Here is a 27,637-nt window from a genome sequence, read left to right on the forward strand (position 1 = left end):
CTGCTCACCGCATACCAGGCGGAGCTACAAGACGAGGTGTCTGCCACGCCAAGTCAGACACAGTGGGAAGAAATCTGTGTTGTCACAGATCTCTCGCTCCGTCTTCAGAGATGTGCCGTTCAGGCTGCGGGCAAGGCCATGGCCACAATGGTCATTCAGGAGAGAGGACGCTGGCTTAATTTGGCGAATCTCTCCGACAGAGAAAAGGAAGCCATCTTAGATGCACCGGTCGTCGCAGAAGGCATTTTCGGTTCAGCGCTGACACGGATGCAGAAGAGATGCGAGGAGAAGAAAAGGGATGATGAGGCCTTGCAGCTCTGCATGCCCAGAAAGACGCAAACCGCGCCCCCACCACCTCCTCGGCAGACGTTTGCGCAGGCTACAGCTCGCCCACCCCCCAGCTTTCGCATTCCTAGGCGACAGAGACCGCGTGTGAATGCAACAACGGTTCAGAGCGGCGCACCAGAGCAGAAACCCGCCTGGCCCAGAAAAAATTATCCGCCCGCGACAGCTCAGACGGTCCAGCCGGCCCCTCACCCTACCCAGGTGATGAGGAGGAAGAAAAAGGCCGTTTGAGGGGGTCTTCCTGAGGGAAGGGGGCTCACAGCCCCCCCGTTCACTTGTCCCCGACCCTCAGTTGTTCAGCGTTCAACGGAAAACGAGTTCAGTTGTTTACAGATGTTCTGTGGGGAAACCAGAGCCAAGTTGGTCCAGGGGATGCAGAGCAGTGAAGAGAACGAGAGACGATGCAGTGGTGTACACCCACCCACTAGTCACAAGCACTTTACATGCTCAAAGTTCAATAAAGTTTTCACTGTTTCCCCCACAAATGTTGCAAAACATAATGCCCCAAAAAATGTTGCAAAACACTTTGTCAGAACACAGCGTAACACCACCTCGTGGAGTCATCGCTCCGCTGAAGGTGGTGAGCCACATAAACTCTGTCCAAGCGATAAGTGTTCGCGCATGCGCAGTACAGACCACAAACCCGTTTTCAACTCGGCCATACGATGGCGCCGGAACGCTGCAAATAAACTATTGGCGAGAATGCACGCAGTCTCGTTGGGTGCTGAGAACAGTACAAAACGGTTACAGACTGCAGTTTGCAACTTCTCCCCCGCAGTTCAAGGGAATCATTTATTCTCAGGTGCGGGGAGCATTAGTACATGTTCTTCAGGAAGAGATTACCTCACTGCTGAACAAAAAGGCAATAAGAGTGGTCCCACCCGAGGAAAGTCACAATGGGTTTTACTCGAGATACTTCCTAGTCCCGAAAAAAGGGACTCGAGCTCTCCGCCCCATATTAGATCTTCGCACACTGAACAAATACCTAAGGAAGTACAAGTTCAGAATGCTCACCCATTCTACACTTCTGAAACTGGTGCGCCCAGGCGATTGGTTTACATCAATCGACCTGAAAGATGCATATTTTCACATAAAAATATATCCACCCCACAGGAAATTTCTGAGGTTTGCATTCCTTGGCGTGGCATACGAATATCTAGTCCTTCCCTTCGGCTTATCTCTCAGTCCGAGGGTATTTGTGAAATGTACAGAAGCGGCCCTAGCTCCGCTCAGGGAAAAAGGCATTCGTCTCGCTACTTACATAGACGACTGGCTGGTGACGGCTCAATCAGAGCACAAAGCGAGAGATCACACAGCCATGCTCCTAGTACATCTACAGAAACTGGGATTAAAATTAAACACCGAAAAGAGTGTTTTAGTTCCCAGACAGTCAATAACGTATCTGGGGTTGTTACTGGACTCAGTGACATTCAGAGCGCGACTGTCAGAGGGGAGAGTAATAAAATTTACGAAATGCCTGGCCGAATTTCGGAAGGGGAACAATGTTTCTTTTCGCATCTGCCTCAGACTATTAGGTCTGATGGCCTCAGCTCTAATAGTCATTCCCTTAGGCAGACTATTTATGAGAGAGTTTCAACGCTGGGTAGCTTCTCTGAGACTAGACCCGTTACGGCACTCCCGGAGGAGAGTGAGAGTGACGTCCGCCGCAGTCTTGGCACTGCGTCACTGGCGGCGCCCGTGCTTTCTGGTACAAGGGGCACCGATGGGCGTTGTCCAGACCAGGAAGGTCATAACGACGGACGCGTCGTTGTCCGGTTGGGGGGGCATTCACGAGGGCAGGGCAGTGAACGGGAGATGGGGTCCCCATCTGAGCCACTGTCACATAAACTACTTGGAAATGCTGGCCGTCTTTCTGACGTTGAAGCATTTTCTTCCTTTTCTGAAAGGACATCATGTTCTCGTGAGAACGGACAACACTACAGTTGTGGCATACATAAACAGACAGGGAGGTCTCAGATCACTCCCTTTACACATGTTGGCACGCAAACTGATTTTGTGGAGCAATGCCAGTCTTTTATCCCTGAGAGCTACACACGTACAAGGCATAATGAACCGGGGTGCGGATATGCTGTCCAGGGGAAATCCCCTTTATGGAGAGTGGAAGCTGAACACGGAAGTGGTTGGCCAAATTTGGAGCATTTTCGGCAGAGCGACAGTGGATCTGTTCGCGTCACAGGACAATGCTCAGTGCCCTCTGTTCTTCTCTCTGAAGGATCAGAGCGCGCCTCTAGGAATAGACGCACTAGCGCACGAGTGGCCTCGCGTTCTCCTGTACGCGTTCCCACCGATTGCGTTGATATCTCCAGCCCTTCACAGAGTGAGGGAGGAGGGGCTGAGAATGATACTGGTGGCTCCGCGGTGGCCGGGGAAATTTTGGCTGGCGGAGATCATACATATGCTTTACGCAGAGCCGTGGTCCCTGCCACTGCGCAGGGATCTGCTGTCACAGGCGGGGGGGGAGATATTTCATCCTCATCCAGAACGCCTGGCACTGTGGGCCTGGCCAGTGAATGGCTAAATATGAATGCAGCTGGTCTGCCAGACAGTGTCATCAGAACCATACAGAATTCCAGGGCCCTGTCCACTCGGTCACTCTACGAATGTAAATGGGGCGTGTTTGAGCGTTGGTGCGCGGCTAGACACGTAATCCCTTTTCAGTGTTCAGTGGCAGTTATCCTATCGTTTCTGCAGGATATGATAGATCAGGGTAAGGCATTCTCAACAGTAAAGGTGTTTCTTGCCGCAATATCTGCCTGTCATGTAGGTTTTGATAACAAAACTGTGGGGCAGCACCCTTTGGTATGCCGGTTTATGAAGGGTGCGCGTCGCGCTTTGCCAGTTTCGAAACCGATCTCTCCGTCATGGGATTTGGTTCTGGTGCTTGATGCGCTTTCTGTGTCTCCATTTGAGCCATTGGACAAAGCTGACCTGAAATTATTGTCGTTTAAGACGGCGCTGCTGTTAGCTTTGGCTTCAGCGAAGCGCGTAAGTGAAATTCACGCACTTTCTGTGAATTCAGCGTGTACGCAATTTATGCCAGGGGACGCAGGGGTGCTTTTGAAACCTAATCCTGTTTTTATGCCCAAAGTGGTCAATTCTATTGTTCCTCTCAAGTTAAGAGCCTTTAACCCACCGCCTTTTGCTTCAGCAGAACAGCAAAGGCTGAATACGTTGTGTCCGGTGCGTGCTCTGCGCATTTACACTGAGAGGACTAAAGTGTTCAGAGAGAGTGATCAGCTGTTTGTGTCTTGGGCGAAGCCGCGTACGGGGAAGCCGATTACTAAACAGCGTTTATCCCACTGGATAGTGGAGGCAATTTCTCTTGCATATTCCAGTAAGGGTCTTACGCCTCCGTCTGGTTTACGTGCTCATTCAACAAGAGGAATGTCAACGACATGGGCCCTCTTTAAGGGGGTCACGTTACAAGATATCTGTGAAGCGGCGAGTTGGTCCTCACCGCACACATTTGCGAGGTTCTATAAACTGGATGTTACAGCTCAAACGTTTGCACATGCCGTTTTGAGCGTTGGATCTTAAGTGTTGACCAGCCCTATATTAGTGTTTTTGGGTGGCAGGAGACTTCGAGACAGGCTATCTGGCAATACGGGAGTTAGGATATCCCATAGTGAGACACCGAAACGTATGCTTGAAAGAGAACAATAGGTTACTTGCGTAACCCCGGTTCTCTGATAGCATTAAGTGAGGTGTCTCACCAGATCACCCTCCTTGCTGTGTGAAGCGAGGAAGAGGTATGCTTGTTTTGAATGTCGTAATGACGTTGCGTCGCTCGTTTTATACCAAGAGGAGGGAGCCATTCCCTGACGCAACGTCATGACTGCCAGCCAATTGGGGCTGGCGTAATGGTATTGGGCTTCTGAGGAATACGCGGAAGGGGCGTATCCCATAGTGAGACACCTCACTTAATGCTATCAGAGAACCGGGGTTACGCAAGTAACCTATTGTTCTGTTGCAAACAACAACGACAACAAAAGAATGGGGGAATGTTGTGGTCGTTTGCCATTTCTTTTAACGGGCTTTAAGGGACGTAAATTAAAGACTTCTTTCCTCAAGTGTTATTTCTAGGCTACTATTATTTATTATTATCATATGTTATAGAAATAAACATAGACAAGCAATGTTAGAAAGCCTGTTGAGGTTTACTAACAGCGCAAGGATGAAGAACATCAAAATAAAAGATAATTATAAATGAATAAATTCAGTATCATCGAACTAATTTGAAAAATATCATGAATATAATATATTTTTAAAAACCTTAAAGGTCCTTAGACATGAAAATTTCACTTTCTGAGTTTTTTTTCCACATTAATATGAGTTCCCCTAGCCTGTATATGGTCCCCAAGTTTCTAGAAATTTGAATCGGTGTAAATTGAGATTTTGCTATCTTTCTCTGCCTCAAACTGGGTGATCTTGAATCTCCTCGTTGTGACGTTGTAACGAGAAGTGTTACCTCCCCTTTCTCTGCTTTGCCCGCCCAAATATTTACATATAATTAAGTCGCAATTTCAGCACAGGCGTTTCAAACAGACTTTTATGATATGGATTCGACGGCACTGGCACAAACAGTGAGTAACAGTGTTCATTAATGCCTGATCTGTGATCAGTGATTTCTGATGTGTAGCTAATCATTCAAGTTCCCACAGACTTTCTTTCTAAATCGTTTAATACTGATGCATCAGTGAATCAAGCCAGTGACTAAACGATCAACTTCACGTTGTTTCTCTTAGTAGCATGAAACAAATCTGTTATTTAAATTGTGATTTAACTACAGAGAGCGATCAAAGAACGCTCGCTTTTTTTCGGAGCTGTTACACATCGCGAGTTTATCTGCACACAACTGCCGTTACAATGAATGACAATGAATGACGCTGTTATGCTGCACAACGTAGCTCTTACTGTATTCATGTGTTTGCTGTTAGCTGTGGTGAAAGCATTTTGTGAGAAAACGTGTTGCAATAGTGACGAGATCACTGCATCCACGCGATAAACAGACTCTGTCTACTCAATGCTCATCACTGCTGCCTTCCATGTGATGGGGAAAAGATCGAAAAAATAATTATATAATCAACACTTCCACGATTCGTTAATCTCGACAGCTGTAATAGTAATATATATAGTATATTACTATATATATATATATATATATATATATATATATTAATATATATATATATATATATATATATAGTAATATATATATATATATATATATATATATATATATATATATATATATATATATTTCAGAGGGGTTTCACATGTAATATGCATTTCGATTTCAAAGATGTCAGCCAATCACAACAGTTGTGGTTTACTCAGAGTCTCACAGCAGACACGCCCCTTCAAACAGAGCATTCAAGCCAGAGGGCTAAGTCAGGATATAAAAATTCTTTTTATTTCTAAATTTTAAATGTAAAAATCATACTAACATTATAAATACACCTAAGGAAACATTAAAAAGCATTTAAAGAAAAGGAAATAATCCATGTCATGGGACCTTTAATCTTATACCAATTAAATAGAGTAGAGTCTAATTCTAAATGGATCTGAGTACAAAGTGACAGACCTTGGACCTAAACTGTTTGAACAAGGATCTATGTTATAATACACAGCTGCTAAATATATTATGGAAAGTGTAACCAAAATGTTATTTTTATATAGTGGGAAAATGCAAATAATTCCTGAATTACAGTTGTAAGAAACTGTAATTTCCGTTATTTGTATTTCCCTTTTTCATATTAAGCAATACATGCACTATTATTACTACAAATATATCTGTTGTGAATATGTGATAGCAATCTCTCTCTGTCAGAGAAAGGTTTGTGGTGATGATTTTTTTTTTTTAACTGATTGAAATAGTACATCAAGCATAGCCATCTTGGGTAGCATCAGATGACATCTGTGAATTGTGGTCTCTCTTGACAATCTTGTTGGAACTCATGAATATTCCTATAAGAGAGCTATTTGGTGTCTTGCAGCTTGGTGTAATTAAACATCTGAGGTGTTAAGCATCTCATTTTCTCTTTGTGTATTAAGTATATATTGGGGTAATATAATGGCACTTAGCAGACAGTAATTATTTCTTTCAACTTTATCCTTTCTTTCATCTGTAATATGTTTAATGTTCACATAATAATGTCTCTGCTACAGTGAAGACCTATTTTATAATATATTCAACTATACAGTCACAATACATATTGTAATTACATATTTCATACACACTGCATGTGAATAAAATTAAAAGTGTATTACTGTTGTGTAGATTTTGTGGCGTTCTCTCCACTGCTGCTTCTAATCATTGACGTTCAAGAAGATGTTCTAAGCATTGATGTTCATTTTAGACAGGCACAGATTCAGCAGGGTGTCTGCAGGACCAACAATCTCAGTGGCACTCTATGATTTGTGATTCTATGAGCAATAACATATCTGTCTTCATCTTCTGCTCTGACCTAAAGGTGACACAGACTGATTGTATCCAGTGGATATGCTCCTCATATAACAGCGCTCCTCTTATGCTCATCAACGGACAGCCCATAGGTCAGCTATTGGAGTAGCTATATACTTGCAAAAGCGTGAAACACAATTGGACACAAAATATAAAAATATTTTAATTTGTATGGTTGTATTGTATTTTATAGAATTATTATCATTTCAATCATATTATTATTATTAGGTATATAGTTTATAATTATATTGATTGTCTCATAAATATAAAAATATCCAAGAAATAGGTTGATAGATAGATAGATAGATAGATAGATAGATAGATAGATAGATAGATAGATAGATAGATAGTTTATTAATGCCATTAGATAAATTAGTTATATAAAACTGAATTTATTGATTTATTAAAAATTATTTATGATTCTTTTTTTTATGTTCTTCATTCCTGCGCTGCCTGTTAATGAACCAAATACAACAACAACAACAACAACAACTAAGCACTATTTTCGTCACACTGGCGTATAGTGTGTAAGCAGCTAGTCTCCCATTGAGAATGAATCAGTCTGGCGGACGTAGAAAATTCCCTGCTGCGGTTTTGCATGGACTTGTGAGTTGTGCGGCGGAGGGATACCGGTTTTACGTTCGCAGTGATCCGGTCCAGTGTTCAGTTTCGCAGAGCGCGAGAGCGATCATTCGTGGGTGGAGGCTGAGAGAAATTTAAATCCCCGGGTTGCGGTCGACACGCAAAAAGGCGAAAACAATCACGGTTCTTTCTTTCTTTTTGTTCAGAACGCAGTTTGACGGTGTAAATGTGCGGTCGGTAGGGTGCGAGGGTTGAAGTTTTCGAGGGTTTTTCGCCATGGTGGTCGGGAAGCGGTTCCTGTGCGTGAGCGGAGAGGAGCCGCTGGAGCCCGCGCACATCGCGAGCTGGTCCTGGCGAACCGGAGTCATCCGAGCCGTCACTCACCGCGACCACGACAATCCCGAACTGACGGTAAGACAACGGCAGTCATGCTGCGAAAAATAAATTTCACGAGCGGGTGGTTTCAGTTAGGTTCTGGTGTTTTGAAATAGCGTGTTAAACGTCAGTTTATTCTAGGTTTTATCGCTTGGCAAGTCCGGTTCTAGACGTTTGGAGGCCCTAGGCAAAATTCATGTTGGATGCGCCCACCCCCAATAAAAAGAATATGATTCCTAACCTTTTTATTTATATAACATTTCTTTGTAATTTTTTTCTTATACAGTATCAGTCAAAATTTTGGACGCATTACTATTTCTCTTATCATCAAGCCTGCATTTATTTGATAAAAAATACAGAAGAAATAGTAATACTGTTAAATATTATTACAATTTAAAATAATGGTTTTCTATTTGACTATAATTTGAAATCTAGTCTATTTCTGCAATGCAAGGCTGAATTTTCAGCACCATTACTACAGTCTTCAGTCACATGAACCTTCAGAAATCATTCTAATATGCTGAATTATTATCAATTTTAGAAACAGTAGTGCTGCTTAGTATTGATATTTTGAAGAATAAAAAGATGTTTAAGAATTAAAAAAGAAAAAAGAAGAAATCTTTTATAACAGTATAAGTCATCACTATCACTTTTGATCAATTTTACACATCCTTGCTGAATATTACTGTTTTGTTCCCCTGTATTTTTAATCAAATAAATGCAGGTTTGATTAGCATAAGGGACTGTATGTACATATTAATCAAACTTTATCGAAGGTAATCTCTTTTTTTGTTTGTTGAGGATGTTATTATAGCTGTGATATTATTATTATTATTTTGCAGTAAATTGTTCGGTAATTTATTCACAGTTTCTGAATGCCACTTCAGTAAGTGAAAATCAGTGCTTTTATTATTTCTTTCCTAGCTGGGTATGGGCAGGATTTCCCCCTCCCATTTAATCAATATTTACTGCAAATATTGTCATATTAATAATATGAAATTATGTTTTGCATTGTTAGATATGCACTATATACACAAATCCGGTGGAAGCGAAATAAACAATAGCTACTTAGTAGCAAAAAAGTTATTCTCTAGTTAGTTGAAACAAATTAAGTGTTATGTTGGAGCACTAATGTAATTTCAGCAGAATTTAGAAAACAGATCTGAGGTCCTTTTTTGAAACATTAATTTTTTTTTCTAGTGTTTGCTTTTTGACTGAATACAAACTTCTTTGCTTTTACTTTTGTAGCTATTTTGCTATTCAGCTCCCGCCGCGTTATCATTCACTGTACGCTCAAAGCGTTGTGCGCGTGTCAACGGCTCTTTTAAACTGGTAATAAACTGGTGAATTATCTGTCCAGAAATTACGCTGATCGAGAGAATAAGTTTATATTTCGAATACATCGCAATCACGCCAAAACAGATGATGACAATGCAATGACAATGCAATGAACAATCAGGCTGCCTATCTTGACTGGTGGGCTATCGTATATGGGGTGTTATGGTTATGTTATGGCCCGAGGGCCCTAGCCAACTGCCTGCCCTGCCTATAGGTAGATCCGGCCCTGCTTGGTACATGGAAACAGGCTTGGAAGTCATTCGGGCAATGGAATCGTGTAGTAGAGCGCTATTTGGATCCCAATCAATGTTGGTGGATTGTAATATCAGTTGTCCCATTTGCACTCCGAGAAAAAAAAACCTGTGACGAGATAATGTTTAAATGTTTTGCTCCAAAATTTCTAAGTGAAATATTTGAAATACTGATTTATAGTATTTATCCCTGTCAGACATAAGCTTGTTTGCTGCAGTGTTTGTTTTCGGTCATGATAGCACATTTTGCAATCTAGTATTTTGCAAACAGATGGACCAAATGTAACACATCTGTGTAAGTGGTCAGGGCCATAAAACAATTCTGACCTATTTTCATTCATGAATGCAAAACGTTAGAAAATAACTTTCCAGGCCCTCCATGATGCTTATAGATAATTTAAAGTTTTTAATCCATCAGTGGTAAAACGTAGTAACATATACATAAATCTACCCCCCCCCATAAAAATGTTGGAAGTGTTTGTCGTTGTTAGAGGACTTTAGGTTTATTTCTAATACTTGCATTTGAATTACTTTTTAATTTAAAGATATTTAAAAAAATATTATTTCTGTTTTTATCATTACAATTTATTATGTGCCCCTTGTTCATATATATTTTACGTTCATATATTTTTAAAATTCCAACTAATATATAATTCCTAAATTAAAAAATATTGTTCAATATAATTAATAATAATATTATAACACTAACGTGTAAAATGTAAGCAATTTAAATATTTTAAATTAAAGGTGTTAAGTAGAAAAATATTTCAAATGTAGATCTTTTTTTATTTTCTTATGTATTTGAAACCAAATCTAGCTTGGTCTTTGATCAACAAGACAGTTCTCATGCGGTGGAGATGAATGGAGCGGCTTCTGTCATTGTATGTATAGAGAAAGTGTGTACAGTATGCCAGCCGTTTGTTTTCAGGGCTGTGTCCTGAGGTCACCAACTGTACCGCTGCTAATCAGCACGCAGAACTTTCCGCGCTCAATAGCTGCCCTGCAGCTGAAAGTTCAAGCTGTAAATGCTTTTGTTTCTTTGTCTTTTTAAAGTAGGAATTAAGCTCATAGTCTGGTTGGGCTTCTGTACATTGCATGGAAATAAAAATAGAATATGGTAACATGGAAACGTAGTCATCTAAAAAAAAAAAAAAAGGTGTAATGTTTTGCTTAATTTATAGTCTGAAATAGAATATTTGAAAAATATTTTTAATGCTTTTCTACAACCTTATATGTGAAGTATATATTTAGTATACAGTAAAACAAGCATTTTCAATGGCTCAAAATCACATATCGTTTAGATGTGAAATTCTTCAGCTTCTTTTTCCCCATGACATCGCACCACTGTTATTTGCTTAGATACCAGGGATGATGTAGGAGAAAACTCTGGTTGCAAGAAATAGCAATGCAGCTTTCATTTACAGCCCTCAGTCCCATTGGCAACAACTGGCTGTAAAGAGCTGGAAGTGGCCATGTGATTTGTGGCTTAAGAAAACAGCTCGTAACATGAGACCGGTGGTCGTACATCGCCCTCCCCCACTGCAGCACAGCATAAAGGCTGCTATGTTCAGCCGTTTCCCTGAACCAGAGTTAACCTACAGAGAGATTGCTCTTTGTTCAGTCTGACTGACACTATAACCCTACACTGTTTTCCTTTGACAGTGAGCCTCCGTTTTCATATCTTCTCTAAAAAGATTTATTGAGCAATCTTCTTTTGTGCACCTTTCCTCTGGGAATGACAACAGTTCTGTCTGATCCCAGGCAATGACACATTTCCTATCTTAATTGTCGGTGGATTAGACTTACATAATATAAAGAACCTGTCTTGTAATCTTTTAAAATAGTGGTTCAAAACGAGAGATATGACACTTATCGTTGGGTGAGGTTTATGGCTGACAAGGCCTGTAGTTTAAACATTAAAGGTGGATTGGAGCATTAACCTGAATGCAGAGCATTCTAGCGTGTTCCCTTTCGGGGGCGGATTGCGACAGTAGTTTGCCAGGAGTGTTGAAGGACGCCGCATAATGCAATGAGATGGAAAAACATTGAACTTTTGTACTCTTATTGGGTTAGATATATGCCCTCTCAGCTGTGCATTCCTTGTCAGTCTTGATGTGAATAGTAACAGCCTTTCATTGAATACTGGATTTTGAAGACTGAAACTTGTAGTGTACAGTTTATGGCTATATAAATATTTAAATGAAATACTAGCATACTACTTGCAGAATACTGTCTGTTTCTGTTTGTCCGTATTTAGGAAAGCTATTTGTTTTCTGCAGCTGTGTTTGGTAGGACCCTATAATTTGGAAAACATTAACAAAATTGTGGAATCCAGTCATAAAAATGGAAAAAAGCTGGTGAAATAATAAAATATTAGGACCTTAGTTTGGCAAAATTACATACAGAAATTACATACTTTACCTGTAGTCTAATCATTAGGGCAACATTGATTGCATTGTGGGATGCATTATGTGGTTAGCATTGCACGTTAGTGCATTAAAAATATTATGCAGAATACGCACAGTGTGCATACTGTACTGTGTTACATGCAATTGCAATCGTACCCAATATATTCCAAACCGAGCGTGGATTTTGATAACTTTCTGTGTGTTTGGGATGTATACTTATAGGTTTAAATGTTAAACCTTTACATTTTCACATTTTTCTTAATTCAAAAATAGTTCTCTAATGAAGGTCATAATTTCACACTGCTTTTAGCCTGGAGAATGTGACGCACATGCTCTTCCCAGAATCAGCCTGTTTAACCTGGACTGACCTCTGTCCTGTACCAGCCAGACCTCTCTGGAAAAAGCTACCCTCCATTCAAATGTTACTGAGCTCCTTTGTTGAGAGAACAATTACATGATGATGTTAACTCAACATCAACACAATTTCATTGAATTATCCGTTCGCAAAGAGCTTGATTGACAGGCTATCTGACCAACCAGAACATGGATATTACGTGCTTCCAATTTTATCCACCATGTGGCCTGACATCTACGGCCAGTCTCCATAGAAATCCATGTTAAAACGGGGTAAAAAAGATTGACTTTATTTAAACTTTTTCAATAAAACTAAATATAAATATGTGTGGAGGGTTTAGCTGTGCGGTTGCTGTGCTGCCACAGTAACGGGGATGAGCAAAGGAATTCTTTTAAAGTACTTGTTTTGCGTTCCAGAAAACCTATCATGTCCAGCACTGTATGCATGGCTTGCATAGCTTAAGTTAAAATACTGAGGGTGAAATAATACAATTATATGTTAAAATGTGTGTTCTTATCATTCTGTGGACAAAATCCTGTGAACTTTGCCCTGATCGGGAGCTGTATATGCACATGTGTGCTTATCTGTTTCAGTGCAGCTTACCTCGCATCTCTTCATGTCATCTTCCCACTCATTAAACTATGACAGGTCCTTTACTGCAAAAAGACAGTCATTGCGACACTGTAAATTGGCAAAACTTACACTTAAACTTTTATTGTTTTGACAAAACAGTCCGGAGACCTTGTTTCATAAGTAACCTACTCTGTCTTGTCTATCAGTGTGTTGTCCGTTTCCTCTATGCTCTGCTATGTATTTTTCTTACAGCGTGAGAACATAAAGGGTCGTGTGAGCGCGGCATTGTTTGTCAGGCATAGCAACAGTAACTAAGGAGGCCAGGTCTTTGCCAATGGTCAGTTGATTTCTTCTTTCAGTTGTATTCTGTTTTTGCTTCAGTATGTTCCATTGTTTCAAATGGACTACTGATGACTTCCTTGATCGTGAAGTTTGTCACTCACTACACACAATTTAGTCCCGCAGTTGTGTTTTTATTTTTTAACATAGAGATGAAGTGACGTCTGTATCCCATAGAAACAGAGGCCCAGCAGTGCGGTTCCACTTCAGTTAGGATGCTGTCCATGTAGGAAGCAAGACAGCAATGCAGCTCACTAGGTTTTGGAACAGCACCTGTGTCTTGCTGTGAAATAGCTGCACTTCAGAACGGTTGAGAGCATACTTATGCATTTAATTGATGTAAACATATACAGGTGAAATCATTTAGGATATCAGTACAGTCACACATCAAAGTATGTTAGTGCATTTATTGGAGCCGCGCTGACTGACCTCTCTCTGTGTGAACGGACACATTAGCGATGGAGGTCTGAATAGCTCTGGGGTGATGCAATGAGAAAGTAGTGTCGTATATCCTGTTATGTTCGGCAGTGACACACACAAAGCCTATTCCGCTATTTCTGAAATAACACTCGCATTAGAAAGCAGGGAAATTTATTTCTCTTGCTCAATTTATGTGGTGCTTCCTGTAATGTCTGACGTTCTGGAAGTGTTAATGTTGGTTTCTGAGTCTTTTTAGCTCGAGCTAAGACAGCAAACGGTCAGACATGAAACACAAACAAGGCTTTCTGTAGGCGGGAATGGTCGGCTGAGCCAACGCAGGCTTCCAGCCCTATCTCCTTGTGCTGATCCTTCTCTGCTTTTGTTGAATGTGCTCTTAAGCGAAACCAGATGTCTGCCGTTTAGACTTTAGTCAGTGTATATTCGTTTTCAGCGCATACTTTCACAAATCAAATAAATGGACTTTTACTCTAAGGGCACCGCTTTTTTTAGCACTTCCATCTGAGGTGGCAGTCATGCAATTTGACAAGCTTACTGGAATGTGCTCTTAATTAAATTTGTTTCGAATAAGTGAACTCTTGTTGGTAACGTGACCATGGCACGGACAATTCAGAGTGATTTGCTTTGAAAAATACTGTCCCACTTCCGGATAGCAATATTAGAGAGCAATATTTTCTCATAAACTTTTCTCTTTGAATAGTCACATTAGTTATTGCCCAATGATGCATATGGACGTGCTGCTTGGACACAGGAAAGCAGAAGAAAGAGAAAGTTGTGCAATGCAGCTTGATGTGGTGGAAAGAGTTTTTACTCAGACCTTTATGGGCACATGTTTGTACCTAAATCCAGCTTATGATGAAAATATACATCTGACTTTAAGTGGTTGTTTTGTCTCGGTTTGTCTCAACGTCATGAGCTTGGCAAGATTGCTGAGAGCCCACATTTATTTGGTTTTGTTGTGCCTGGGGCTAAAAAGCAACACCCACAAGCTGGAGGCGGCATTGTGCAGCATGACACACCTTTAAAAAGAGGCCCAGTGGGAGGTGTGTACACGCCTGGAGCTGCGACAGCCTTTAAGATAAACACACACACACACACACACACACACACACACACACATACATCTACACATACCTTTGGCATGTAGGGCACAGCATGTGGCTGCTGCTCTTTAGATTTAGTGAAAATCTCCAGGGAAATTTGAGTGCAATTACAGCGAGCAAAGGATCGTCCAGGAACAATGCTGAAATCTGGTCTATTCATCATGTGGTGGAACTGTGTCTGCTGCTCTCGAGAAACCTTTGATGCAAATATGTGCCAGTTTTTTCATTTTTAAGCCCGGCATTGTTCTTTGTAGTGTCTGAATATCCCACAGTATATTACATCTGGTTTTTGTATGACAGTGTATGTCATGCAGCGATAGAAATGTATCAGCTGGTAGAGGATACAGCTATTAAGGGGTGTTAGGTACAACATAAAGCATTAAGTTGTTTATGGCATTGAAGCAACATCATAACTTGAATATAAATGTAAAATATGATGTGGAGTACTCTGGTGTGTGACCACTTGTGAAAAAACAGATGTTCATGCCAGTTAATGGGATCCAAGACTATAGATCTGGTTCATCCAATCAGAATTGAGAGTCAGGACTGTCTGTTTTATTATATTAGTTATTTTAGTTGTAAAGCTACTTTTACATTGATTCAAGACTCATTCATTTCTTATGAATTAAATATTTTGCATTCATATGCTTTCAGGTTCCTAACAGAAAGACTCGATTTGGTAAATAATCCAAAAATAGGAATTACCATCTGGTTATTAAAAAACACATATTTGTAGTTTTTTTTTTTCTGTGAAAAAGTTATATTACATGATGTTATATATGTAATCCTGGACGACAAAACCAGTCTTAGGTGTACACTTTTCAAAAATTTGGTCTACATAACCAGTCTTAGGTGTCCACTTTTCAAAATTGAGATTTATACATCATTGATGTATAGTTTATTAGGATTGGACAATAATTGGCAGAGAGAGAGAGAGAGCGAGGGCGAAAGAGAGAGAGAGTGCGCGCGCACGTGAGAGAGAGAGAGAGAGAGAGAGCCTCGGCCGCACACTCACCATCCTCAAACAACATGAGCGCTGTCTTGCTCTTTCTCCCTCGCGCATATTAATCAATTGACACGATGGTGTCAATGTTTAAATCATTTAAAATGAGAATGTAAGTGTGCTCACCCCATTTTTGTTTGTACGAAAAAATGTGATTAAATTTCATGTCGCAATATATATCGCAGAAAAATAAAATATCGCGATGTCATTTTTTCCCAATATTGTGCAGCCCTGTTGTATACTTCAATGATTATTTAGGTACTTCCTAAAATATTTACAAGTTAACTTTTTCACATTTGTGTTACTTGCTTTAAAAACAACAAAGTTCATTATGCTAGTTTCAGAAGAAGCAAGAGATGTGATGCAATGAGAATAATCAGTCACATTCAGCGTGACAACAGTCAAGTCAAGTTTCACATATGTCTTTTTGTTGGTGTCCAGTGGATTGTGGGTTGTCTTGCCTAGAGGGGATTACCGAGTGTATAAAATCAGTGTCCTTTAAATGAAGGGCAAGGTTCTTCTGTAGTGTGAAACACTATTCTTTGTTTGGAAGCTCTGTGGGCTTCATTGATTGGTTCCATACAGTGGAAACCTGACCTTTAGCAGATGTTTGAGGTCCTGCCACGACTCATTGTGATCCCCAATCTAGACAGCTTTCTCCATGTTATGTAGACCAAAGGGTGCTTATCTCTGACAAGATACAAAAAATTGAACCATGTATTTACATGAGGCAGTCATTTAATCAATCATCACAGGGTTCAGAGGTGGTGATCTGTAATGAACATGGTTGATGATGACTAGAATACAGTTCTGATGTTCTCAGCAAAATCCTATGTTTGATTAAATCATAATTTGCAGTGAGTGCACATTATGAATTCTATATATTCTGAATAGTACACTAACACAATTTTCTTGAAAATATTAAATTAATATTAAATCATAGGACCACACAATTTAAAGAAATTATTATTTTTTTTTTTAAATAATTTACTTTGTTCATAAGTGCTGTTCGTTATAAGTAATTGATGATGGTACAAACCAGAAGTCTTTTTAAACTTTATTTTTATTTTAATAAGAAAAGTAAAATAACCATTATTTACTTCTGAAATGGCAATTGTGGACCACTAACATTCAACACAATTGTAGCACTCATTTATATCTTGAATATTGCACACTTTTTCAAATATTGAAAACTATATTCAGTATATCAATTAATGTTGTGGTTCTCCACATGCTTTTAAAGTAATTGTGAATCTAGGATGCTGTAGTGCTAAAATTTGAACACACCCGTATAATTAATTACTTTGTTCCTTCCCTTCATCTCTGCATGCAAATGCCCCCTTTTATTTGTGATTAGGAATTAAAACCATCTTGAGGGTGAAAATAAGCTGTAATAATTGGGTTAAATCTGGTGATATGGGCTACAGTGTGATTTAAAGGAAGCTTTTCAAATACACAAAGCATTTGGCCCCTTAAGCCTAGCAAGAGGACCACTTCCACTGGGCAAATATGCTTACAACACAATAACTTGGTATTAAATCTAATTAGGCTAAATTAATGCTTCATCAAAGGGGAAATAATGCTAAGAAAAGTCACGTGGATTTCTTATTTAGTTCCCAGCTCATGGTAAATGGGTGCTGATGCTTGCCGTGACACTTTTGCAGCAAGTGCTAGTGTTTCACCACAGTGGCAAATTTCACACATTTCAGGGGTAACCATGAAGCTGTCCCGTTATCGCAAATGAATCTGGAATCATTACAAAGATCACTAGCACAAAGAATGATGCTGTTTGCGCTTTACCTTCTTGAGTCTTCAAGTCTGATCGTTTGTCATTTGAGTGGTAGATTACATAAAATGATGAACCACAGGAATATCACCATCTGGATTGCACCAAATGAGTCATATCTCCAAGTTATTCTGTTTTCTCTTGGATTTTCTCTGTGCATGTTGTGGATGTGCCGCCACATAATGTCATAAAGCAGAGACCACAGAGATAAGGATTTGCCGTCTTTCTCCCAGCTCCTTGCATCTCTCTTTCATAACCCAATATTCATTTACATTCTCTATGCGGATCTTGTTTGCAGAGGAAAGCAGATAATCAAACAGACTTGCTTATGACGTGCCATTTGGAAGTCTGGCAGCGTGAGCAGAGAGTCAGTGTGCAGGATGTTGTGAATTTGATGCGAGCGCAGCTCCCTAAAGACTGGCTTAATGGGATGGGAGCAGACACGGCTGCCCTGTAGAGGGATTTAGGAATGAACAGTGTGATCACTGTTTTCCTCAAGCTTGCTTCATCCCAGCTCTGCTGCAGAACCGCAGAAAAGCACCGGGTCTATGTGCCTATGTGAGTGTGTGTACGTGAGCATGTTTGTGCATGCAGGAAAACAGTCTGGATGCGTTCACATACCCACTGCTGGAATTTTCTTTCCTGCAGGTGGTTGTTGGCAGTAGGGCACTCTGTGTCAGGCATGAAGGAAAAGAAAGGAATGCTGTGAAAATATGGAATGGAAAATGGGCCCCATTGTTCTGTCTGTAATAAGACATGTTTTGTGTTGTGCTCTATTGTCAGTTTGTCTGCTACTAGAGACTTTGAAGAACAGGAAAATGGGAAAGTTTAGTGAGAAATATAGAGCCCTTAAGAAACAGACATCTGAGAGTGGGATTTGTGCTCTTAAATATTTGACAGAACTAAATCCCTCAGGCAAGTTATGTGCTAAAGAAAAAGTATCAGTCTTTGATAGTCAGTTGTTATGTAATTTATTGTCAGTGTAGGTCTAGTCCTACACAGGTAATAAATCATGTCCCTTTAATGCAGAATAAATTCACTTAACCGAGACAAAGTAAATGACTGACGTGCTGCTATTGAAGGCAACACATTTTATTTTCTTATACAAACGAACTTTGTCATAGTCAAAAGAGATAATTGAATTGTTCACCTATCCTTTACTAAGTTTTCTGGGTTTCTACGTTTTATTATGTGAAACATGACTCCTCTGTTACATACTACGCCAAGGATTTTGCTTCAGGAAAAGCATGTAACATTCCTACGCAGTGCTGAACTCAAATCTCAAAATCCTCATGGATTGTGATATATCTCAACCGGAAGCCCTCAAGAATGAGATAATTTAGTATTGGTGATGAATTCAGTATAGTAACAGCTCATATACATTCAGTAGTAAAAAGTTCTACTACACATGGAAGTCATAAATTGTTTTTAGAAGAGTCATTTGTTTGGTGTGTAAACACAATATATGCTGTATTTTGCCCCCTCAGTGTAATTTATTTGTAATACTTATCTTTAAAGGTTGTAGAAATATATGCAAATTGGCACATATTTAATTACATAATGCATCATTTGCATATTTAAACTTTAACATTTCAGTAAAGTTTTCATACAAGCAAGTTAATACTGTCATTACTCAAAAGTATGCAGTGTTTCCCATACATTGATTTATTTGTAGCGGCCCGCCACAATATCAAAACTGACTGGCCGCCACAAATCGATTTTCCAAAAGGCTTTGACTTCATTGAAGCACTGCAAATTTCAAAATCAAAACCCGGTGTGGGTGTCTTAATATCACTGTATTTCTGAAAGGGATCTGATTGTCTTCAGAAAATTTTGGATGTCATTTTCATTTCCTCTTGCATGTAATGCCTAAATAAAGCAGTGTTTTGATCAGAGCGCTGCTTTGTGTGCAGGCGTTACTGGGGAAACCTCTATCTCTCCCGTTCTACAAGCACCTCCTGCTGGCAGAGAATGAATTTGCATATATATGCCATATAATAATATAGAGTGTAAGTTTGTGGGAAACACTGGTATGGTAATATTTATTAGTAAATTTTTTTTTTACCCTATTCATCTGTGTTGTCAGTGTTCCTAATTAATGTGTAGTCTGTAAAACTCACTACTGTAAGCATAATTAATGTAATATCCACATCGATAGATGGTAATGCAGTGTTTTTGCAACAATTTTGGTATGTGTACTTATAATAACAGTGATGCTAATACACCTTTAAATAACACTTTGTATTGCTGAAGCCCTGCACGACCTATTTGGTCCTTGTTGGGAGATTTTATGCCGAAATCTCTTTCCTTTTTGGGGTGGTTGTGAATCATTCTCTAGGGTTGCGGGTAGCGACGGGATGGAATTTCTTTAGACCCGGGTTGTCATCCTGCCTGAGTGCCTCATCTGGAACTTTGTTTGCTTTTGCAATACCAAGTCCTCTGCTGGCCGCTCCCCTGGGGGCCTGAAACCGGGGGCCTGCTCAGAGTATGTCAGAGTGCGGTTTCATCCGAGTGTGGGCGACACGCTGAAAAGATCTGTTGTGCTGCGGCCTTACACTAGAACACACACAGTGGCAAGTCCCGTGCTCTTGTTAAATATTCACATCCTTGAGAAAATGGCTAGAGACCATGCTCAACTTGTAGTGTTGCTGTCGGTGTTGTTTTTATTTCTCTACTCTGAATCATATATATTGATGTATATAAAGGGAGTGGAAGACATAGTAATTTATGTTTTTTTCTTTCTGGGGATGTTTCCTGTAGATGCGTGGGACTTAGTGGTAATTTAAGGGTGCTATGGGGAGACATCTCTGAGTTCACACACAGAGGCAAGAGTTCTCGGCAGTCTTGCTCCGGCCGTATCTCAGGCTTCCCAGGGGGCCCCTGTTCCACCCACATACTTCCCACCTCTTTTTTGGCAGTCCTGGCCCTCACTCTTCTTCATGTGTGGCTTTTGTTTTTCTTGAATGTATATATAGCTTTTTTTGAAGTCCTTCCTCCAGACGTGGCCATAGTTTGTAATCACCAGTGGTTTGTAATCACATACTGATAATAAGTCTGTGACTCTGTCTGATTTTTACCACCGTGGTGATAATGGACCAGTTTTATATGTAATTTATGTATAAAAATTATATATATGCTGTCTATGGCGTTTGAGGTAGTTTGTGAATTAGGCTACCATAAACAAAAATTGTATTATGCTTTTCATAGAGTGTGTGACGTCACGTGCACTATTGCTTGTGGCAGTAGACAACTGCAGTGGTGCAACCATCACAGCCCTAACTGATAAAGTTTCACTTTACATTTGAAAAAAAGTTCTGAACCATTTAAACCGTTAATGATCTTTTTAAATACTGTTTAATTCCTCTGTGTTGGATAATGTGGACACTGCCACCACAGTCACTGTCACAACTTTAATATACTAGGCTCAGCCTCAGACGTCATGCCCACGGGCCGCCCACAGTTGGTTCTCTGACTGTTTGATGCATGTGTGCGCAAAACTGGAAAGGGCTTGTGAAAATCACAAGCTTCTATAATATTGCTTGACTGCTCTGCAGCTGCTGGAAGTCGCTGTGAATGGGTTTATATCAGTCTGCCAGGACACAAAATCGTATTTAAAAGCTTCTGAGGAGGAACTTAAACACTGGAATTGAAACATTTGTGAGGTTTGAGAATTTACATTTTAGATAAGCATTTAGAAGAAAGTAAACTAGATATCTGCAAGGAGTAGTGTCTGTTCTGATTTCCTGTGCCATATTTTAGCTGTGCTCTTCACAGAAATTTCACAGAAATATCGTAAATGTGTCTGCACCTTAAGGTTGGCCATTGGTCAAAGTCAGGCTGCCATTACGCATCTGTTTTTCACAATGTTTTCTGCATCATCAGCATATTTGTACCCCATCAGTGGCATTTTTTTTTGTTGAGCATGCCGAGTCCCGATTTTGAACGATAAATATAAACTACTGTAACCTGCTGGTATAGGCAGTTATTTCCTCTCATGCAGACGCAGAACGTATGTGCAAGTTGGCTGCCTTTGTGGTGTGTTCAAGTGCAACTTTTTGACTCAGACGCAGGCGAAGTGTGGCAGCCAGCAACACATATGGATTTTGACGCGTTTTTGATAAAGGATTGGTGTGTCACAATTTTGAGTGTGTATTTGTAAATGAGTGAGTGGACCACACTTACTGCTGATAGTGAAAAGTTTGTCCCTACATCATTTTATTCTCCAAACACAATGGAAAGTCAGATACAGTTCCTGTCATGCTGGTGAAATGCATAAATGTTGTTCACTTGTGGTTTTGGCCGTGTCCTCATGGAATGTGATAATGGAATGTGAGTTTCTTGGGCTGTACTCATTTGCAGTGCTTTGCTGGAAAATCCCATCTGTGAGAATCCGGCCAAGCCTGAGATAAATGCAGTGACAGAAGGCATCTTAATACCAGACAGAGCCTGGACTACTGCCACCTGGGCTCTTTATTATATACCCCATGTATCTGTGCGAGACGAAGCAACTGCTCAAGTAACAGTAAGATGCAAATGCTGTGACTTGTCAATCATGAAGTGCAGGGCTCATTATAGACTACATTAACCTCAGATGTTAAAGACCGTTTTGGATTGGACCCAGACATTTTTCGCTGATAGAGTCATTGTTACTGACTCCAAACACCTTAAATCACCAAGCAGCAAAAGCCACTGTAATTACAGGTGTGTAAGTGAGTGAAAATAACACAACAAGCCTGTACAGCAGTCATGTTGCAGTTTAACATAATGGGCCCTGATCAAATGAGCGAATTTAGTTATATGACTAGGCTAGCTTTTGTTTAATAAAGAGAGAGAGAGAGAAAGAGACAGAGGCCAAGAGTAAAAAGAGTGGAAATAAAGTTTCCATTCCGTGGTGCAGTTGTTTGCCTTCACTGCAATTTGGCGGGAGTCCTGTGGCCAGACGTCTGTCTTCCATTAGGAGGCTGAAATACCCCTCTGTGTTTCTACTCTTGGCATCAGGATGTATGCATCATCTTCAGCATTTTGAAATTGCTTGGCTGGTGGTTGCCTGTTTATTGAGTAACATGTCAGCAAGCAATTGACAGCTTTTGGTGAGTGATTTCAATTAAAAATTCAAATGCTGTCTTGCACGGGGTCACGGGCTATTTTCATGACTTTGCATTTTTGCACTTTTCAGTGGTTCACATTCTGCTGTTTTGATGTTTATCTTGGGATATCGCCTGCATCCTGTTGCCCAGCGGTAGACTACAGATGATAAACATAGTTAAATGTGCAGGAACAAACAGGCCTGCATAGTCTGAAGTTTTACCTTAAGTGCTCTGTGAACTCTACACCTCATGTTACTTATGGACTAAATACAGTTTGAGGGATTCTTTGCCACTCTTTTAATTAGTCCAGACAGTGAATGGCACATTTAAACTGCTTTAAGGTGCAACATATCATAAATATTGTTATTATTAATATAATACTATTAAAGGAGTAATTTACCCCAAAATGGAAATGTACTCACTCTTTCAGAATGTCCATTCAGAAAGTTTGTGCATAAATTCAGAATGTCCATCAATTAACGTTTTGTGATGTGAAAAGCTGTGTTTGTAAGAAGCAATCCATTATTATGCTGTTTGTTCCAGCTAAAATATGAGTACTTTTTCCATTTTATTGCTTTTCTTTCAGGGTGAGTGAAATTTCAGCAAATTAAAACTAGTTTAATATTATATTTAAACTATATAATAATATGTTTGTAATGTCATGAGACATTTGTAGGCATGTGTATTTTCAGCTGGGGTGTGTGGTTAGTTTTGTGGTCTGTGTGCATCCAGACACACTGCCACATGTTGATTTGTTTTATGTTCAATAAGTGTGTACATGATGCACTTAATATCATTAACTTGAATTAGCAAAATCAGGTTACTAACACTAGAGTCTGCAACTCTTTAGTTAACAGCTGAAATTCATTTAGCATGATTTACACAGTTGGCCCCTCAGAATGTGAGCTGCTTGTTGAGAAATATAGTGGCCTCTCGACAGGAAACACAGACAATGCCAGTAATGATTGTGAAAAATGGAAAGGTTTTTTTTCCATGATGTCAAGCCCCAGCCCTGCAATGAACTAAAATAGTTTGTTGATGTGTGTGTGTGTGTGTGTGTGCACAGTTGTCCCAGTAATCATGTTTCCTGTTTCAGGGTTCACCTGACCTGCTTGAAGAGCACATGCTTGTGTCATAAAGTTGCACTGCCTGTAATTTTGAGAAAAATATTACAACTGTTCATCCAGCAGGCCCTTTCCTGTATCACATCCTGTTTTCTATGGTAACCACAAGAAGCAGAAGCTCGGCACCCCACGGCAGGAAAAAGTGAGAAAAAGGAAAAGAACCAGAGAGCTTGTGAACTGGGTTGAGTTTGTGGAGATTTATGTGATAGCTTCAGGAATTCACATTTCTGCACACAGCTGAAAGACATTAAGTCCATGTTGAACCTGAGCCCTGTTTCAGATCCCCTCCCTCCACACACCCAGATAAAGGTCACCCAATGTCCCGTCATCATGTGAGCAGTGCAAGATTATAACCAAAATCAGTCGATTATTTCCCATGACTGTTTCGATGAATAGATTTGACATTAAAATGCAAAGCGATGCGGTTCAGCACGAGCTCATTTGACAGTCCATGAGTTCTGCACTCTCACAAACACTCTGGTTATAATCAACAAAACTGTCTTCATTGGAAAAGAAATCTCTCATTTACACTCTGTCTGATTCTAAAGGAAGCATTGTGGTTTTGTTGTCACTTGCAGTGTATGGTAGGTGTTACACAGTCTGGATTACATGATACCTTGCAAATTCACAGGTTATTCCATCTAGAACTGAATTATAAAATACTCCATGTGGATGGTTGGAATTTAGATTATCATTTGAATAAATGTTGTTGCTGACCGAGATGAGATCTCTTTTCCGACCTCTTTTCAGGCTGCTTCCAAACAAACTGGTGTGGAATGCAACACAAAGACATCTAAACCAAAAATAAAATGTGATGGTGAATCATACCTGGTTCTTCTGAGCTTTATTATAACCCATTACAGTTAGGTACAGGCATAAGTTCCATCCAAAATGTTATGAAAATTGTCCTAAATTTGCTTCTTTGGGCTGGAACTTTCAAATAAGTGTGAACACGCTCTTAGAAGGCAGCATGATGTTGCTGTTAAACTTTTGGAGCAGCCTTGCTGTTAGGAGCCTGATTATGATGCCAAAACTGCTCTCTAGGTAGGCAGCTTGATGGGTTTTGCAACAGAGCTGTAATTCAGTTTCAGATTTGTAATGATTGTGTAGGAGGAGACAGAGAATGATGAAATTGCACAGGGTCTGTCACCGTCTTCCCTCGCTCTCTCACTGAAGATAACTTCCCAATTATGCTGAGACATGAAGAGTGTGCAGCACTTTCAGTTTTATAATGTACATATTGAAAATTATGAAGTAATACAGACATATTCAAATGTTGAAATTATTAATATTTTTGTGTTTATTCCTTGCAAACTTTTTAATGCATAATTTGTTGCAAATTCTGATTTTTTTTAGAATGTTGTAGCATTGTGTCTAGTCATTTTTATTCTTGTAGAGCTTTCTATTTTAAATGTCTCTCATTTAAATGTAATTAGTTTATTTTTTACAATAATGTTAGGGCTATTTTATTGCCAGTACTTTAAATCAAAGCATTCTCCAGTGACCTGAACAATATCAAACTGTTCTTGCATAATTTGTGGGTGTTGTTGTTATTGGGTCTCTAGTGGGCAGACACACAGTGCTCCATTATGTTTGACTACAGCCTGTTGAAAAGGGATTTCTGCAGTGACATTTCCCTGTCCTACTGAGGCAGCATGTGCTAATTCACAGACATTTTTGTTGTTTGTTGTCTGTTTTTCCGTCTGGCATGTCGTGAGGAAAAAGAAGGCAGTGGTTTGTTATGCAGAGGCACATGTGGTACTAATGCTCAGCTAAATGCTGCTGCTGTGGACAGATGGCTGTCTCATTCCATTTCTCTTTTTTTCCCTTCCATCATGTTTTTTTTTTTTTTTTTTTTTACTGCAGAATGACACCACTGATCAGTGCAATATCATTGTAATACCAAAGCAGAACAAAATAGCTCAGTGTTAACAAGCCTGTATTAGGTCACTCTTCGTTTCAGTGTGTGCTTGCATGTGTTCATGCATAACTGCTAGATGTGGTTAGATAACTGTTTGAATACCCAATTATGAAGGAATGCAGCTGACCTGCTTTCCCTGGTGTCGAATACTTGACGTGAGTGACAACTTGCGTCAACTGCGTCACCAGCAATAGTGGACGTGACGTCACGCACTCTATAACAAGCATAATACAAATTTTTAGACTATAAGTCTGTGGTAGCCTATTTCACAAATGACCTCAAATGCCATACACAGCGTTTCCTTTAGATTGGCAGGCCACCGGCGGTAGTTGGTCCATTACCACTTTGGTGGTAAAAATCTGCCACTGTTACAGCCCTAAATGTCTTCTGCTTACAAGAGACTGGCCACAGCTGATAGCATTCCAAAATGACATTCCGGCATCTTACATGTCAAAACATTGGGAACTAGGGCTTGGGCAGTATGACAGCATATACCGTGCATGGTCAAAATGTGTCAGCCTGTAGAGGTTTTGCTGTTCTGTTTATACTGTGGTAGGGATGTTTGCACAGCTATAATTAGGCAGGACTGCTTCACATTATTTACACATGATAGAGAAGAAACATGAAGTAATGGGAAAATATAGAGCAGGACAAGTCCCTTTTATTAATATAGAATTCAACTGATGTGTGGTTATGCGTGTATGTGTATTAGCTGTTTTTCAGCCGTTTCTGTGGTTCATCTAATCAGAAGTTAAAGAATCACGATCGCCAGTAGGCTTTTGCGTTGAGAGCGTTTGGAAGCTGTGACATTACCGTGAAGAAAAAAACATACAAAACAAACCATCGCTAACAGTCAGATTCAGCGTATATTTATGATCCAGAGGCTGAAATTTAACAAGAGCAGCATCAGCAACGACGTCTCTATGTGGTATGTACTGAAACTGTATATATTTGCTTAGCGGGTTTGGAAAATGACTAAGTTCCACTTTGTCGTCTAATTTTTTTTTTTTTAAAGCTGTACATGTGGAAAGTGCAGTTTGATGACAACATCACATGTTGTTTACTTGATGTGCTCACGTGCAGATAGCTAAGTTAACAACACAGAGATATTTGAAGCAGTTTTACTCACAGCCTGCGGTTCAGAAAAAAAAACTTTCCGAAACTTGTGACAAACCGGAAGAAGTATTTTTGGAACATAAATACTCCTTCAAACGTACAACTTAATTTTTGAAACTTTGTACATGTTTAGCATGGGAATCCAACTCTTTAACAGTGTAAAAAACTCAGTATGCATGAAATAGCATTTCACCCCCCCTTTAAAGAAAATAATCAAATAAGTATGAAACATTGAAGTTTTAAGCATTTAATTATTATTATGTTGAGAGAAAGTTTATAGATCCCACTGATATTGTGAATTTAGATCTTTTATATTTTTCAGTAATATTCTACAGTATGGTGGAGATCTGTTGCATCTGTTTAGAGAAACAAGCATATCTGCTTTCAGAAAGTGCTGGTTTAACTAGTCTACTCTCAGACTCAAACATCGAAAAGTTTCTAAAGTAAGAAAAGTCTAAAGTAATTTTTGGCAAGAGGCACACTATGATTATGAATAAGTATTCATTTTCATGAGGAATTTTCAGAATTGGTAAATGTCATACAAGATGCATACATCTCCAACAATAATGCCTGTCAAGATTGCCCACGGCGCCTGTAAACTTTCCCACAGAATGCAAATGTTTGTTCAGGGTTTTCCATGCAATTGACCTAGCGATGGAAGAGAATCTTATCACAAGATTAACCTCAAAGCAGATGCTTTTTTCTTCTGCATAATCCAGCCATGCACCGCCTTCAATGGACTTAATGAAACGTCCAGTTAATCAGGTAATCTGAAGCAGACACACTGCTGTGTTTTTCCTCAAGTGGAGGGCCGTGATCTCACTCGGACTCCATCTCACCCCTTTGTGCTCGTTTCCGTCTTCAATAACTCAAACTGCAATCTTTCAAGAGCTCACAACTACTCCATATCTACTCCAGAGCTCTCGAGTCCACATTATCATTGTTCTCACATCACTGTGATTCGCCAGGCCTCTGCAGTTGTGTTCGGCTCCCATCAGCTGTGCTGTAA

The 27,637-nt window shown here is 39.8% G+C and overlaps 1 protein-coding gene across 3 annotated transcripts in view; it reads left to right on the forward strand.

Moving 5' to 3' along the window:
• Positions 1-7,489: 7,489 nt before the first annotated feature.
• Positions 7,490-27,637, forward strand: part of LOC113111924 (probable JmjC domain-containing histone demethylation protein 2C) — a 123,929-nt gene continuing 103,781 nt past the window's right edge. For all 3 annotated transcript variants that reach the window (XM_026277142.1, XM_026277143.1, XM_026277144.1), the window contains exon 1: positions 7,490-7,822. In XM_026277142.1, coding sequence (XP_026132927.1) covers positions 7,688-7,822 — 135 coding nt within the window. In that variant the 5' untranslated portion in view covers positions 7,490-7,687. The remainder of the gene's footprint in view (positions 7,823-27,637) is intronic.

Source organism: Carassius auratus, chromosome 12 (assembly GCF_003368295.1).
Source record: "Carassius auratus strain Wakin chromosome 12, ASM336829v1, whole genome shotgun sequence".
In the NCBI taxonomy this organism is placed as follows: domain Eukaryota; kingdom Metazoa; phylum Chordata; class Actinopteri; order Cypriniformes; family Cyprinidae; genus Carassius; species Carassius auratus.